Source organism: Natrix helvetica (assembly GCF_964273705.1).
Source record: "Natrix helvetica genome assembly, chromosome: 4".
NCBI classification, from domain to species: domain Eukaryota; kingdom Metazoa; phylum Chordata; class Lepidosauria; order Squamata; family Natricidae; genus Natrix; species Natrix helvetica.
The window spans coordinates 128487558-128503585 of NC_138550.1; the positions used below are offsets into that span (position 1 = coordinate 128487558).

General features: G+C 43.1%; 1 protein-coding gene across 1 annotated transcript in view; it reads left to right on the plus strand.

The window, feature by feature from the left end:
• Positions 1-11179, plus strand: part of SOX17 (SRY-box transcription factor 17) — a 66688-nt gene extending 55509 nt beyond the window's left edge. The window contains exons 2-3 of the mRNA XM_081951721.1: positions 8551-9127; positions 10021-11179. Of these exons, the coding sequence (XP_081807847.1) occupies positions 8830-9127; positions 10021-10877 (1155 nt within the window). The 5' untranslated portion in view covers positions 8551-8829 and the 3' untranslated portion in view covers positions 10878-11179. The remainder of the gene's footprint in view (positions 1-8550; positions 9128-10020) is intronic.
• The last annotated feature ends 4849 nt before the right edge of the window (positions 11180-16028 follow it).

The window sequence follows — 16028 nt, forward strand, 5'->3', positions numbered from 1 at the left end:
GAGGGATATATATTGATTCTAGCTTAAAATATAACTTTGAATATTTTGGAATAATTATTTCTTAGTAGGCAGTATTCCAGCTGGTACCAATGCATGGGATATATTACAGACATTTGTTTTAATTTAGAAAGAATATTCACTTTGATGGATCAATAAAAAACTTTGAAAATTCTTAAAAATTAAGGGTTCTAACTGATTTTACTTGGAAAAACTCAAAGCAATTTTAAAAGTTCCTCAAGTCATAAACAATCTTGCTAACCATTACCCATTTCAAAACTCAGAAAAACCACCCCCATCATTACACCTAATCATTCCATTAAATTAAACCTGCATGATCATAACATTAAATAAAAGCTCAAATAAATGTGAAAGTCTTAATCTGGAGGTTCAAATTCTGCCAGCCCATCACTGAAAATATTGTCTCCTTTGGTTTCTTCAAAAAATTAGATGGGGTAGTTGAAAATGTCTGTAGACAGAAAATGAGAAGGAGTAAACATTTAAAATTGGACCACATTCATCTTTCTTTAGGGAATTGCAGAATTCCTAATATAGAGTGGCTTGTATACTTTTCAGTTTATCATGACTTACTCTATATCATTTTTGCAATTCTTTTACATTTATATTTATTTAAACTGCTTTCCATATCAAGAAGATTTAAAAACAAATGTGTTATATGCTGTGGTTATATGTTGTATACTACATGTTATCTTTTGTATTATGCGGATATTTTTTTTTCCACAGAAAAATTGAGAATGAAAGAGAGCATTTCTATGATTTGGTTAAAAAAATATAGGGGAAGAGTTGTTCTCCAATGTATGCCTCAGTTGAGTCTAGATGTAGGAACCATACTGCTTTTGCATTGAATCATTTCAGATGAGTATTACTGAACTGGGGACTACTTAACATTTTGATGACATAGTTGCCTCTTTCCAAAAAGAAAGAAAAAAGAAGGATGTAGTATGGGTGTTTAAAATAGCGTATCAATCAATGAGGGCAGCATTTAAAAATGAATAGAAAATATTTAAAAAGTAAATAGTCCAATATATTGTCTGAAATGAGAGGAGCAATGTCTTTCCTACTATCCTTTCTCAAATGTATTTTGTTTCTTCTTTTAGATGGTGGCTCCAAGAAATAGCACTTGTCTGATTCTCATCCCTTAAACAAACAACTTTCAAAGGGAATTAAGGAATGATACCGCAAGAGGTAGCATGGAGATTTTGCAACTCCACAATCAAGACAAGTCAGGCAACCGTAGAATATCAATATAATCCTGTTATGTAGTCTGATTAGACACAAGGACCTACCTTCAGTGATAAGGGAGCCTTCTAAAAGGTGGGGATTTATACTTTAAAAGAGTGACGCTGAGCTTGTTGATCAGAAAAGTCGGCACTTTGGCGGTTTGAATCCCTAGCACCACGTAATGAAGTGAGCTCCCATTACTTGCCCCAGCTTCTGCCAACCTAGCAGTTCGAAAGCATGTAAAAATGCAAGTAGAAAAATAGGAACCACCTTTGGTGGGAAGGTAACAGTGTTCTGTGCACCTTCAGCATTTAGTCATGCCGGGCACATGTCTTTGGACAGCACTGGCTCTTCAGCTTAGAAATGGAGATCAGCACCATCCCCTAGAGTCGGGAACGACTAGCATATATCTGCGAGGGGAACCTTTATCTTTTTTATGTATTTTTGCTGTTGCCAGGTTAAATATTTTTTACAGATAAATAAGCTCCTTTTCCTTTCCTTTCCTTTCCTTTCCCTTCCCTTTCCTTCCCTCCCTCCCCCCCTCCTTCCTTCCTTCCTTTTTTCTTTCCTCCAGAATGTAAAAGATACAATCCTGAAAAATAGGCAATCTGGCAGTCATTTCTGTCTTTGCTGAGAAGAGAAGCTCAGCTCATTGAGGTTTTCAACTTTTCTTTAAGTAAAATTGCTTTATAAAAACAATACATTTGAAAATACCAAAAAGCAATCAAAGGCTTTGCACAAGGCATTTTGCATACACATTTTGGCACAGTTTGAAATGATGAGGAAACATCATTCTTCAAAAGCCAATCATCAAACAAACAGAATGGGACAAATACTGAAAAGATAGAAATTCGCCAAAAGTATACTCCTCTTCAATTTTTATGAGAATAAAACACAAGCCATTTATTAAAAATGTAAATAGCTAATTAGACTTATGTAATTTATCTTATACAATCTGTGGAGAGAAGCAAAAAGGGGTCTTTTGACTCATAATGGGGGGGGGGAGAGAAGGCATTGCACTGACACTATTGCATTTGGTGGAGTTTTCAAAGGTGAGCTGGAGTGACCCAATAGCGCAGCGTTTGCCAGTCATTATCCTATGTGTATTGCATTCCCTCTGACTCATCGCCAACCAGTGTTGTCTTGATGTGTTAATGTGCCTGCAATGATAAGAAAAGTGACTATTTTCCTTTTCTGGGTTTGGTGCTCTCTTCTTTAGGCACATCACTAGTGATTGCTTAAGGAAGACATCCAGCACCAGCTCATTGCAGCAGGAATGGGAAATCTAAGTTCAGGGCTTTGTCTCACTTTAGGCTGGTTTGCCTGCTCTTCTTCCTTTAATCCATTTGGGCATCTCCTATGTTAAAGTAATACAGAGAAATAAGCGCTTGGGAAGACAGCAGGGCAAGATAACCCCAGAGAAAAGAGACACAAATCCTGTCAGGATTGTGTATCAAGGTAAATCACAAAACTGTTGGGCAGTTAATGATGTTATTTCAAGGCAAGGAGGTGGATGGACATGAGTGAACCTGAGAAGCACAAGCAAACTGTCAATTTAGCAAAATGAAAACAAATCCCAGGTTAACGTCTTCATTATTTTCTGGACATTGCAGTAAGACAGGGGTGTCCAAACTTGGGAACTTTAAGACTTGTGGACTTCAACTCCCAGAATTCCCCAGCCAGCATGGCTGGCTGGGGAATTCTGGGAGTTGAAGTCCACAAGTCTTAAAGTTCCCAAGTTTGGACACCCTTGCAGTAAGACAATGCAGGGCTGTTGTATCTAAAAGTAAAATCTGACTGTCAACCCCATTTCATAATAAATTTAAAGCAGAAATGGCTGTAATATGTTCCCTTTCTTCCCAAAAGAAATGAAATCATATGTCCTTTCCTCTTCCCCTTATAACATGATAGAAGTCTTCTCTCATTTCTGCCTAGTCTTATTGGAAGGAAACTTGGACAAAAATTGGTGTCTAAAGATGGAGGGGAGATGGGGGAAGAGAAGGCAGGAAACAAAAAGATAAAGGAGAGAGAACAAGTGCCGAAAGATATTTAGCTTGATTGAAAGCCAATAGTAGTTTGACTTATTTCTGTATGGAAAAAAATGCACAACTCTTTCTTTCCTTGGAAATCAAGGGAAATGGGCCACAAAGTACTATTGTCGGATTGAACTAGATCCAATATGTTATCAGTAAAGGAAGGAAAGGAAATAAATGGATTAGCGGTTGGTCCTAAACCCATTCGATTTGCAAAACTCCACTGATTACATTTAAATATAGCTTCAAAGGAGGGCTTGCAAAGAGCCACAGGGCCAAATGACCTGAAATCCTCTTTTCAAATGTAGGTGTTGGAGAAAGGCGCTCTGGAAACCTAAGCGAAGCGCCCCGAAGTCATAAGGAAAGAAATACAGCACTGTTGAGAGAAACGACGTTGAAAACCTCACGTAGCCTAGAACATCATTGAAGGAAGCTGCGAAGCTCTTTGCAACCACGGCCTAAATGTCACTTCTGCAGAAACAATAGCGGCAATGCTGCAGTTGTAAAACAGACTTGGGCTCAGTAGAAGAGGAAGACCTTTTTTATTTTTACATTTCGAAAAACGCAGAGTACAACACTCGGACCGAATACAGTTCAAGAGACCCAGAGACATTTTCGAGTCTGGAAAAAAAGGAGAAATGTTTTAGGGCTAAAGTTAAGGGAAGGGCGGGATTCACAACACCCCTTCCCTGCTTAGGTGACTGGATCCCTTTGGTCCATTCACGCTTTAATCCGCCACTGGATCCAGACATAGTTGTTGTCTCCGCTATTTCCGCTTTCCAGGTGGGTGTCCAAGAAGCGACTCAAGGACAGGTGCGGGAAAGGCAAGCCTCGCCCATCAGTAGAAGGGCGCTGGGGCCAAGCAGAAAGCTCTCCCCGAGGAAGGGACTCTTATTGCATCTAATAGGATATATTTTTGGAACAAGCTTCACGCAAATCATTGTCGCGTAGCTTGCGCACAAAGCCAATTCTGTATAGGGCAGCGCCCAAGAGGACAATTAGTCGACGACATTTTCCAATAGGAAAATTTCAGACCATTCTACTCCTCTCTCCTCCAGATCTATTTGCCTTAAGGTTAGCCCTTCTATCCGGTGTAACGCATGTGTGCGAGTGTGTGGGATGGTGGTGCAGATTCAAAACGCTGGCGTAAGGTGTGCGTGCGTAATTTTAACTCTCTCCTACTTAAAATTCCCCGGGGAGGGGGGAAGTGAGGGCGAAGCTAAGTCTGCAAAGGCGCCCACAAACAATAGGAGCGTGTCTGCATCTCTGCGCCCTGCGCCGCTGAATTCTGCCTGTGTGTGTGTGTGTTTGTGTGTTGTGTGTGTTTGTGTCCTCGCGCGCGTCGGTCTCCAGAGATCTGGGCGCCTCCACCCACTGCCCCCCCTCCCTGGAGCCCTCCCTCTTTTTTCTCTCGCTTGTCTTGAGAACTAGCGGCGGCTCTCAGGAAGCGTGCCGGATGTTTGCTGCGCTTCATGTGGCATTTGTGGCCGCCTCTGATAACGCTGCCGAGAGAACCGCATTCCGTCCGTCCCGTCCCCCCCTCCTTAAACCCCCACGCCGCGCTTGGAAAAGCGGTTGGAAGGGAAAAGAAAAAAGAAAAGGCAGAAAAGGCACCGTCTGCTCGGGTTCTCGCCTCTCCCCAGTTCCAACCCGCCACCTGAGAAGCGGGATTTCGGTGTGAAAAGGCCAAGGCCGCTTCGAATTCGAAGGCTTTCGGAGGAGGAGGAGGGGACAGAGCGGATCCTGTTAATGCTATCTTGATGCTCGCCTCGAACCGATAACTTTCGAGGGTTGTTGGTTTTTTAAATGCTCGAACTGAACCTATGGACACGATTCCGACTCGAGGTTATTATAATCCCGCCGATCTCAATTAAATACCCCAGTCTGGCCGCGGAATTCTTTCCACAGGGAAGGCGGCCGGCCAGGAGGCTTTAGGGGAGAGGAAAGAAAAGGTTACACGGTCCCTTCTTTAGTTAGAATAGACAAAGTAGAGTAAAACATATATACGAAGAACGGTTGCAGGGATTGGGTGTGGCTAGTCTAGAGAAAAGAAGGACTAGGGATGACATGATAGCAATATTCCAATATTTTAGGGCCCCGCCACAAAGATGAAGAGGTCAATTTATTTACCAAGCATCAGAAGGCAAGACAAGAAATAATGGATGGAAACTAATCAAGGAGAGAAGCAACGTGGAGTTAAGGAGACACTTCCTAACAGTGAGGATAACTAACCAGTGGAACAGTTTGCCTTCAGAAGTTGTTGGTGCTTCATCACTGGGGTTTTTAAAGAAAAGACTGGGCAGCCACCTGTCTGAAATGGTATAGACTAGAGTCTCCTGCTTGAGCAGGGGCTGGACTAGAAGACCTCCAAAGTTCCTTCCAGCTTTAGACATTGATTAATAGACAGACAGACAAAAGTATTAGCTAACAATATTTCGTTAGGTAGCTCTTGCACATATGGGTCGGAGATGCATTGGACTTACGTCATGATCTATTTCAACTAATTATCATTGCTTTCTGTTAAATAACAAAGCCTGGGGTTGTCAATAAAGTTTTGATAGTTCTGATTTCAAATTTACACGAGACATCCATCCTGGGATCATTGGGTTAGTCCCCGGAGCAGCGAGGTAAAAATGGCAAAATAGCGCAAAATCGAAACCCCGAATTTTTTTTCTTTACTTGTGTGGCAAGCATGAATCACGTAAAAAGAAAAAGAAAGAAAAACGGGTTTCTATTGTACTGTCCACGGATGCTATCTTGACTTTTTTGACTCCCATTTCTTGCTCCCAATGGTCGTTATTAAGTCTCCCCCATAAATAAGTTCACTCTCTTGCTAAATGTCTACGGAGCTAAATAAGCTTCTTGGATGAGAAGCGAAACGTTTTCAAGGAAAAACTCATGAAAGTCCGGTTGCCTTTTCGGAAAAACACCTTTGTGCGACTCTCACATGCCAGTTTATTCAAGATGCAGAGCACTGAAACGTTAGAAGCAAATTACCACCGTGATTTTATAGGACCGACTTGTCCGAGGGTCGCGCCTAGTGCCAAAGACGCCGATTCTCGGTTTAGAGTTCCTGCCCGAATTGCAAAGCCCAAATAAACGCAAACGCCGCGTTTACTGGACGCCCTATGCTGCTCCTTAGAATAAAATACAGGTGTAGAGCTACATAGAGGGGATGACTTGACAAGCGAAAGTCACAGGTTTCGCTTTCAGGTCTTGAAGGGAGGGTCAGAAGAGCCTCTCTGAAGCCAGACCGGCTTGGAATAAAGTCCCTTTGCGGCGCTAACATCCCTGAAGTAAAAAATTAGCGCGCTGTGGGTAAGCACCCCCTCCCCTCTCCGGTAGTCTTCATCAGAAACGAGAAGGGAGCGTGAGAACGCAGCTCTTGGGTGAAACCTGAACACAGACCAGTCTGAATCGCGGCTTTTCTGTGGAAAGTTGTGATTGGGGCTGATCTCTTAGCAATTCGGGCGCAATCGCCAGTGTCAGATTGGCGCGGTCGGGCCACTTCCTCCGTAACTGCTGCGGGAGTCGTAGCTCCTTGCAAACGGTTCTGCTCTTCCTCCCTGGGGCAGCTGCAATAAGCTTTCCCGTGATCGGAGGGGCCGGAAGGGTTCCGACGAGGGAAGATTTCAAGGACGCTTCGCACTATTGAAGAGGCAGCAAAGGAAGGGAGACGGAGATGGCGGGGAAAGCCTTCGTTTTCAACACCGTCATTTCACTTTTATGGTTTGAAGGGAAACTTGAAGCCAAGGAGAGGGAGTGGGGATATAATCGTTCAGAAAAGGAAGATCTCAGCATCAATCTATTTGCACAGGGGTTCAGTTAGAGCAGCACACACATTACAGTGAACATTTTGCAAAATAAAAAAATGTACAATATAAGGCATTTTTAGATTCAGGTTTTTAGTTCATTCACTTTATATCCCTGGTTTCAGAGTCATTTGAGGATTGTAGCCATGTTCTAGCGAAGCTAATCCACGTCCCACAGCAGCAAAGGTGAATTTGGAGTTAAGATTAGGATTACAACTTCCTGTGGACCACAAAGAATAATATTCTATAGGAACCCAATTTACATCAAGGAAACAGAATCAAATGCCAGCAAAACAAACAAACAAAAAACAAACAAACAAAAAAAAACCAACATCTGAAGCTACCTGTTCCTATGATATTAGTATGAACTCAAGTCCCAAAGTGCATTCTGATATATCTTTATCTGTGAATAAATTGCACTGGGGCTACCCTATTAAATATGTTTAGAAATGCAACCTTCTGTTGCTAGCTAAAGTAAGTAGACGACGAATATACATGCCTGTAAATGTTATGATGTAAATCAAAGTAAATTCTTCAGTAATATCATAATGAAATTCAAACATTGGGTGCACATAAGTAATACACAAGGTTCACAATATAACTACTTTAATAGAACTTTCTAATGTAAAATGCACTGCTAAAGCTGAAATCACTTGGAAGAACATAGACGTTGTATCAGTTACTTCCGGTTGTTTAAAGTATTTTCACTTTTTTCGACATCAGATTTACTATATCCGGACAAGGTTAAAGTCAGTTCCAACAGCTTGTCCAGGGTATGTTATGAGTAAATGCATGTCCTAAAACCTCTTTCACTTCGTGTGTTAATTGAGACAAGGCATCACGCCATCTTTCTCCTTTGGACTTGCTTCATCCTAGAACGAATTCCTGTGCTGGAATAATCAGAGTTAATAACAATTAAAGAAGCAAACAGATTAAATCAAGACTTTTACAAATGGAATAATTACCATAGCAAATTAGTTTAACGGTAATTGCCATGTTTATAGAATGAGAATATTCCAAAATGTGAATATTCATAGTAACAACGTACAAATTATTACACACGACCGCAATATTTATAAAGAAAGCAATATTTAAAAAGTAATTAGTCCAGTCCATAAGCCAGTTCTTAAAATAGTATTGCTTATATGGTATTTGTTAGAACATATCCTGTCTAGGAAACGCGGTCCAACAGACGGGAAACGGTCGAAAGAGGTCGAAAGTGCTTACTCTTCCCTCCGTGCACGTAGAAGCAAACTATCCAACACAAACAAACAAACATATTTTCACAGATAAACCTTTCATTTCCCCCTTTTCTTTTGTCAGCTCTAATAAGTCATTTTCGAGTCTCTTACTTACTTGAAAGTAGATCCCATTGAGCTCAATGGAATTTACTTCCACGTAGACTCAGGTCATGGAAAAATCCACTCCTCGGTGAAAAAGGTTATTTCTGGCTCAATCCCATACAGGTGAATTGCAGATAAAACTGGTCCTCTCCTCGCCCGCTCAGACTCTCTGGCCACACCCACGCCGTCCGATTGGCTGTTGCTCAGTTTAAACGGAGCCCCGCGGTGACAGCCGCCAGCTACTCAAGGACTGTGGGAGCTCTGGGCTTGCATCAGAAGCGCTTCCAACCTTTATTTGCAGTGAACGGCGAGGCGCACGAACCACTGACTCGCTTCTCTGCTCGCCTTCTGGAGGCACCGAGAGGGGCCCGACACTGGCCGGGCCGGTGGAGCTCTGTGGAAATGAGCAGCCCCGATGCTGGATACGCCAGTAGCGACGACCAGGCGCAAGGACGGTCCTCTCTCCCTCCCCTCATGATGCAGTGTCAGTGGGCAGAATCGCTCAGCCCCTTAACGGATGGCAAAAGCAAAGGCGAAGCGACGCCCGATCAAGTACAGCAGGGAGCCTCGGGCCGGGCCAAAGGGGAGGCCCGCATTCGTCGCCCCATGAACGCTTTCATGGTGTGGGCCAAGGATGAACGCAAGCGGCTAGCGCAGCAGAACCCGGATCTGCACAACGCGGAGCTTAGCAAGATGCTGGGTAAGTCCAATAGGCGTCGGCGGAGCGGGGGATCGCTGGGAAAGGGCGCTGAGAAATACTGCGCAGTATTACTTTTCTTAAGTGCCATCCAAATATTGCGCAGTATTACTTTTCTATGTGACGGCCCGCCGAGGAATAATCCGTTTTCGGAAATGAGACTACGGGAACTCTTGTAAAGAAACGAAAGCAGCAGGCTCTGACCCAGTAGACTCGTTTGTGATTTTTACAGAGCGTTGCGCAATCCGACGCTACTCCAGAGGACTCTAATCCCCTGAATCGACGGTGGTTCTAACTGCAAGCTTTTAGGGAAACTCCTAAAAGTCTTCTGGAAATTGGCTCACTCTCCCTAAGATTCGAGATTCATTGCCCCGCAGCTCCTTAATAGAAGGGACGGGCCATTCGAAGAACCAGAATGAAAGAATCTTAACTCCAGCTGCACCCGGCCATTGCTGGTCACTGCTCTTCTAAGGGCGCAATGACAATCGGGTGACGGTGTACTTTAGTTACTGCCGCAAACTGAAATATAGATCAGGAAAGTTTCTATAAGCAACGACGCCTTGCGATTATTGGCTTTTCTTGGGTATTGGCCCTCCTTGCTTGGGTTTTTGCGTACTTTCCACATACCGCGGCCGCAGCTGGGCGGGATCTAGAGGGGACCTAATTCTAGAGGAAAACAGCACGAGTCGCGATCACTTCCTCAGTAGAGGAAGAGGCCACCAGTTTTAACCACTAGTTATCTAGTCGTGCCATAAACCAAAGGCGGGTCTGGGGGAAAAGTGACTCCCAGCCAAAAGCAGTGAACTGGACTCTCCCACCACCACGAGCCCAGCCACAGCTTGGCCTCAAGTTTCCGCTTACTCGCCTAAACTTCGATTTCTCCTTTGCCTTGACAGGACAGTCGTGGCGGGCGCTGACTCAGGAGGAGAAGCGCCCCTTCGTAGAGGAGGCGGAGCGGCTGCGGCTGCAGCATATGCGGGACCACCCCCACTACAAGTATCGGCCGCGGCGGAGGAAGCAAGTCAAGCGCCTCAAACGCAACGACGGCGCAGTGGACAGCGGGAGCGGCTTCCTCCCAGTTCAGCATCACCAGTTGGGCCTGCCCGGAGAGGCGGGAAATGGAGGCAGCTGCGAGGGGCTCGGCCTTTCGTACGCAGAGCAGCCGAATTACGCCGGCGGGAGCTTCCATTACCGAGACTGCGCGCCGCTCCCGCTGTCGGCTTTGGGCACCCATTTCGGGAACTACAGCTTGCCTACGCCGGAGCCCGAATCCCAAGGGGGCGCCTGCGCAGAACCTGTCTTCTTCCCGCCACCCCACCCGGAGGAAGGCGGCTGCCTGCTGGGCCCCTACGGCTACCCGACGCCGCCTGGCTCCGAGTATCCGTGCAACGGCGTCCCTGCCGGCGGCCACGGTAACAATAGCGGTAGTCCCAGTGTCGGCGTCAGTCTTTTCCGTAGTCGCTTCCCGGTGCCCTTGGCCTACCCTTCCTCGCCCGCCCCGGACCACGCGCAGCAGCAGCAGCAGCAACCCCGTCGCCGGGCGGAGGCCCCCGCGGGGCTCGAGCAGCTGCCCCCGCACGACGTGGACTTGCTGGCAGATGTGGACCGCGCCGAGTTTGAGCAGTACCTGCCCTTCGCCTGCCGCCCGGGCGACCTGGGGCTCCCCTATGCGAGCCACGAAGGCCCGGAGGCTAACGCCGCTGCCTATTACTGTGCGGCCGCGGGCGGGGCCGGAACGTATCCCGAGTTGTGAGTCTCAACGTCTCCAGGCGGGTGAGGGCGGGGCAGGTGGACCCCGCTAATGCTATTTATTGTAATTTATTGACTGCGCTTCCATTAGGCCATTTGTAGAAATGGAAAGAGAGGAAGGAGATGCCGAGTTTCTGAACACCGGCACGTCCTCGAGGCTTGTTCTTGCAGGAGGCTCACTTTCGGGGGAATACAGGCATATCTTGCCTTGTTCAGGTTTTGTACAGAATGGGTTGGGCTTGGACTAAAAGACCCCGATTAAAATTTCACTTGGAACAGCTTGGTAATAAAAACCAACAACAACAAAACACACAAAAAAACCTTCAGGTAGTTTTTACACCAAAGTGTTGTGGAGTTGTGTCATTCTTCGGAGACTTCCTTACCTCAGAAAACAACATCCCATGAATGGTTGAATCGCCCCCCCCCCACTAACTTTGCACACAAAACTTTACAATCTCGCTTTGCACATCACAATGCTATATTGTCATAGAATCCAAGTCAATCACGTGGGTCTTAATGTGGCTGGGTAATCTTGAAACTAGAGGTCCTAGCTGAGCTCCTGGGATGGCTTCCCCATAAAGGAGATCCCACAACATCTGTCCTGGTTTCCCTGGGCCAGTGTGCTTGTGAGAGGCCGATTACATGGGCGGAACCAGGAGGTATATTCCATAATACTCCAGTGTGAAGTGAGACCTGGCAAACTCTGTAGGGATTCTCAACTTAATAGTTTTCAACCCTTTGGCCTCATTCTCTTACCCAGAAAGCATTCCAAGCAGTAAATACTGAAAGGATCCCAAAGATAATCAGACGAGAAAACATGAACGCTTTTGCCTGGCTTAGATCTAGTGTTTGAACATGCTTCGTTCCAGTAAGTGTCACCTACTGATAGTAGGTGTTGGGAAAGTTAGTTTAAATAGTCACCTTCCCTCACAATCCGATCCCTAGGATATTCTCCAATGGTTCATAGCCTGCCAAAGTCTTCTTAGCCTTAGAAGGTATGTTTTATATCTGACGTATGCCTATCATTAGTATTAATTTGAGCAAATTAAATGGACATAATGTTCTGTTTCCCAGTTCTATTCCAAGAAATAGAATTTGTATACCTTGTTCCCTTAAAAAAAGTCTTTGACTTCAGTATCTAAAGAGATTGTAATCCTGAGTCGTTTAGGATTGCAGTAAATGGGTGCAAGATCAGTGTTTGACCACTGCACTACTGTTTGGCTCTCACCTTAATAAGCTGAACTGTTCAGACTTAATATCATCAATTTAGGACTACCAAATCCAAGGATCAGCAAAAATTGGGATAGCAGCCAAGAAAAAAACTGGTGTCTTGATATTTTGCAGCTCTAATCAGGTAATGAATTGTTACAATTGTTGCGAAAAACCCCAAATCCCTATGTGCCAAAAATTTTAAAAGATTATCACACAAAAAAATATGGAGGGGCCAAGATGTAGAAAATCTTGTTGCCCTCTTAGGTAGGGCATTACCCTAGAGTATGGTCAACTGAACCAAATGAAACAAAATTCTCAATGCTGTTGAGAATTTGCTTAGATAGTATCCTTCAGAAGAAAACAAGCAAACCGAGCCATCCTAAATTGATAGCAGTCATTAAAAAACTGGATTGTATGTCAGAGGAAGGGATGGACAGGAGGCTTTTATATTGATATCCTCTTATTTTATACCTATTGGCAGCAGCACTATAGTACATACTTGCTATTAAAAGTACAGAATTTTTCTGATTTTGGTCCATATCTGTATCCCTTTATAAAAAGAGTACGAACATGATACATATTTCCTTTTCTTCCTTTCATCGTAGAAAACAAAAGGCAGGTAGAATGTATTGTGATGGATATGGGTTGGAGTCTACCTTGTAGCAAACACATAAATCCTGGTAACACAATCCCTCAAAGAGCAAGACTGAGATTCTACAATATTTTTGTAGTAATGTGGATATGCAGATAAGTGATTTCCCATCTCATTGCCTGTAACCTGTACTCAGGAGTATGTTCCATTGATCAGGATTTAAATTTTATAATAAACATGATTAACTTTTTCAATTCCAAGTGTCTTTGTCTTTTATTTTAGTATTTGAAAAAGCTCTTATCAGTTCCATTTTATGCATATTTCCCCCCAGGAGGTCTGAAGATTTGATATTCCATCTCAAATCCCCCCCTCTTCCACTCCCTCTCTCACTCCCTCTCTGAATTTAAATCCTGATCTTTTGAATCTAAATTGAAGAATTAGTTGGGTTCAAATATTATATTAAGCAAAAAGTTAAAATATTCCCAAATAAATCACTCTAAGGCTTAATATCCCAGAACATATTGTTTCATTAGGCTGTACTGTATACGGCAAGGGCAGTCTTGTATATGGAAATAAAACACGTAGCTTATTGTTTATTCAAACCTTTTTGGGAATCACATCTTCAGCAGAGTTCAGATATGCTTCCAATTAAAGGAAAGTACCTTTGTTAACCAGAAACTAAAATTATTTTTAAAGATTCCCTCTTTGCTAGTTGAGTTGGTCACTTTCGCACAGACTTCTGGAAAAGGTGAAAGTGCCATAAAATTTACACACCATCATGGCTTGTGTTGGATTAAACAGGAAAAGCTAGTTATTTTCCAGAACAAGGAAGATCTTTATAAATCTGCTTTAAACATGGGAACAAAGCAAATCCCAGTCAAGGGAATATATGGGGATGATGTAAACTGTAAATGTATACATTTGAATGGAATCATACTGGCTGTGTTTTACTTCTCACCCAGTTCTGTGTTGGTTTAATGGGAAGAAAATCCCTGTTAAGGTCAATGTGCTGGGATGGCCTGCTGTGTTATGCAATTGGAGTGCATGCTTCCTCAGCAGCAGAATCTGAGGCCTGTCCCAGAGAAGGCTGGATAAGATGCAGCCATATTATCTCATCCTGTTACCTTCTATTACAGCAGTGTGTTTTTTTTTTCTAAAGAAATTCACATGGTGTGAATTTTAGAGCAAGCCTGGCTTGAAAACAATTCAATAAAACCTAAATTTTCAGTCATAGAAGCAGAACTTTTCTAAATCTGTCCACAGATTTACTTACTTATAAACATATGAATTCTCTATATTTCAACCTCTAATTTAAATCACTTAAAATTTCAATTTTCTTAAATACTCACAGACCTTTTCTAGATCTGGACTCCAAAATCCAGATGCCCACTAGAGGGCTGGAAAGTACTAAGAAAATGCTTTGCTGCCATGTGCTCACCATCCAGGGAGTTGCAATTCTGGTCTCAATATATCACAGGCATCTGTTTCCTTTTTCAGTGAATGCATGCTCTATGAGAAGAGCAAAAAAAACCATACTTGTTGGTAACCTTAGCATGTTGGTAGATCTATCACTCCAATAGATACATTAACTATGGTACCATACTTATTGAAATCATTCTGTCCACTAGAATTAACATTCAGCTATCTTCTGGCTTTTGCTTCTTGAACAGATTAAAGCAGAAATAGGCATTTCAGATACTTTGGACTACATATCCATGATATAATGTTCATTAGACATGCTCTCAAGCTTTATGGATGTTGTAGTCTAAACCAGCTAGAGCAGATCTATCAAACTTGCAGCCCGCAGGCTGGATGCGTCACATGCTGGCCACACCCACGCCCAGTTTAGTGAAGGGGGCAAAAGTTATGATATGTCACATGACACCACACATTTGACACCCCTGAGCTAGAAGATGTCCAGTTGCCTGCCTTCTTTAAAGTATGGCCATAAAAATGGAAATGCAAGAGACAAAACACTCTAAAATTGTCACAGAACATTACAAGGTAATGGAATGCTCTTGATTCCAATTGGCCTGCTTGCCAAACTGATGCCACTGAGTATGCTTAATTCTCATTCATGTCTTACATAGGTACCAAACTCTTATGTGAGAATGGTGTCAATTTGCTACATAAATGATTTTAAGGAATTAAGATGGAGACTCTACCACAAAGTAATATATTCCTGATATTAAATGGTCAAAAGCCAAAAAGGAGACTGCCCCAAATAAGTAAACAGGAAGGTACTAGCTGTTAAAGTCTTCTCTCCCTTCTTCTGTTCCATCATTTTCATTCTATTGAATAGAAAAAACTAGGGAGAAGCAGTCCCACAAATAACTCCATGCTACAGGTGAGAAGGAGTGCCTTGAATTTCACTTGGAAGCACCAGTCAGTTTGTGGAACAGAACTATAACTTGAGGTGGTATTCATGACTGTGCCCATGTTGCTGCATTTCCCAGTTGCAGATTCCAGATAGTGAGGGCAGTCTCGTGCCGTGTAGTACAGTAATCCTCTCAGGAGATGACATTGGTGTGAGTGACATGAGCAGTGTCTCATGGTCCAGAAAAGGATTAGGGAAATGAAGGCGAGTAAACTCAAAGGTGCTTTTTCAAGAGACAACTGGACTTTCTGGCTGTTTTTTTTTTAAAAAAACTTTTGCTTTTCTGAAGTTTCCTGGATGAGAAGCAAAACATCTTCAAAGAAAAACCAGAAAGTCCAGTTGCGGCTTGAAAAAGCACCTTTGGGATAACCATGACCATCTGGATGACTGAGAATCTCCATAGAAGAAAAGTAAAGTTGTATAAAACCCACTCAGCCATGGCTGTTCCTTCTCTTCAAATAGGAACTATGAGTCCAGAAAGACCACCAGATGATGCATATATTCTGTTTGGAGTAGCACAACCCCATCTAGAACCAAAGATATATTAATAGATCCAGGAATTATTAAACCCAGAGCCATTCAGATTTGGTAGGGTAGAGCTGAAGCCTGTTCTTCCCAGCACTTGTTTAAGGAGCAAAGTGGATAGCTTAAGTTTTGTATAAACATAAGGTACTAAATATATGTCTTTAAAATGCCTCTTAAATTCAGTCTAAAAAACAAACCAGTTGTTAAAAGGCAACCATTTTTTTTCCTACTACAAAATGAGACTAATCCTATTAATACACACTTACACATTTTTGTTCTTTAAGCCAAGTAAGTGGATCTTAACCTAATTGGTGAGAAAGTCTTTCTCAATAATTATGTGCTGTGTTTTTATAACAAGGATCTCTATAATTAATGTCTTAACTATCCAGTTAGTTATCTTAGCATGTTATGTTTTTAGTTCTAATTGCCTTGTAAATTGTTTCCTTGCA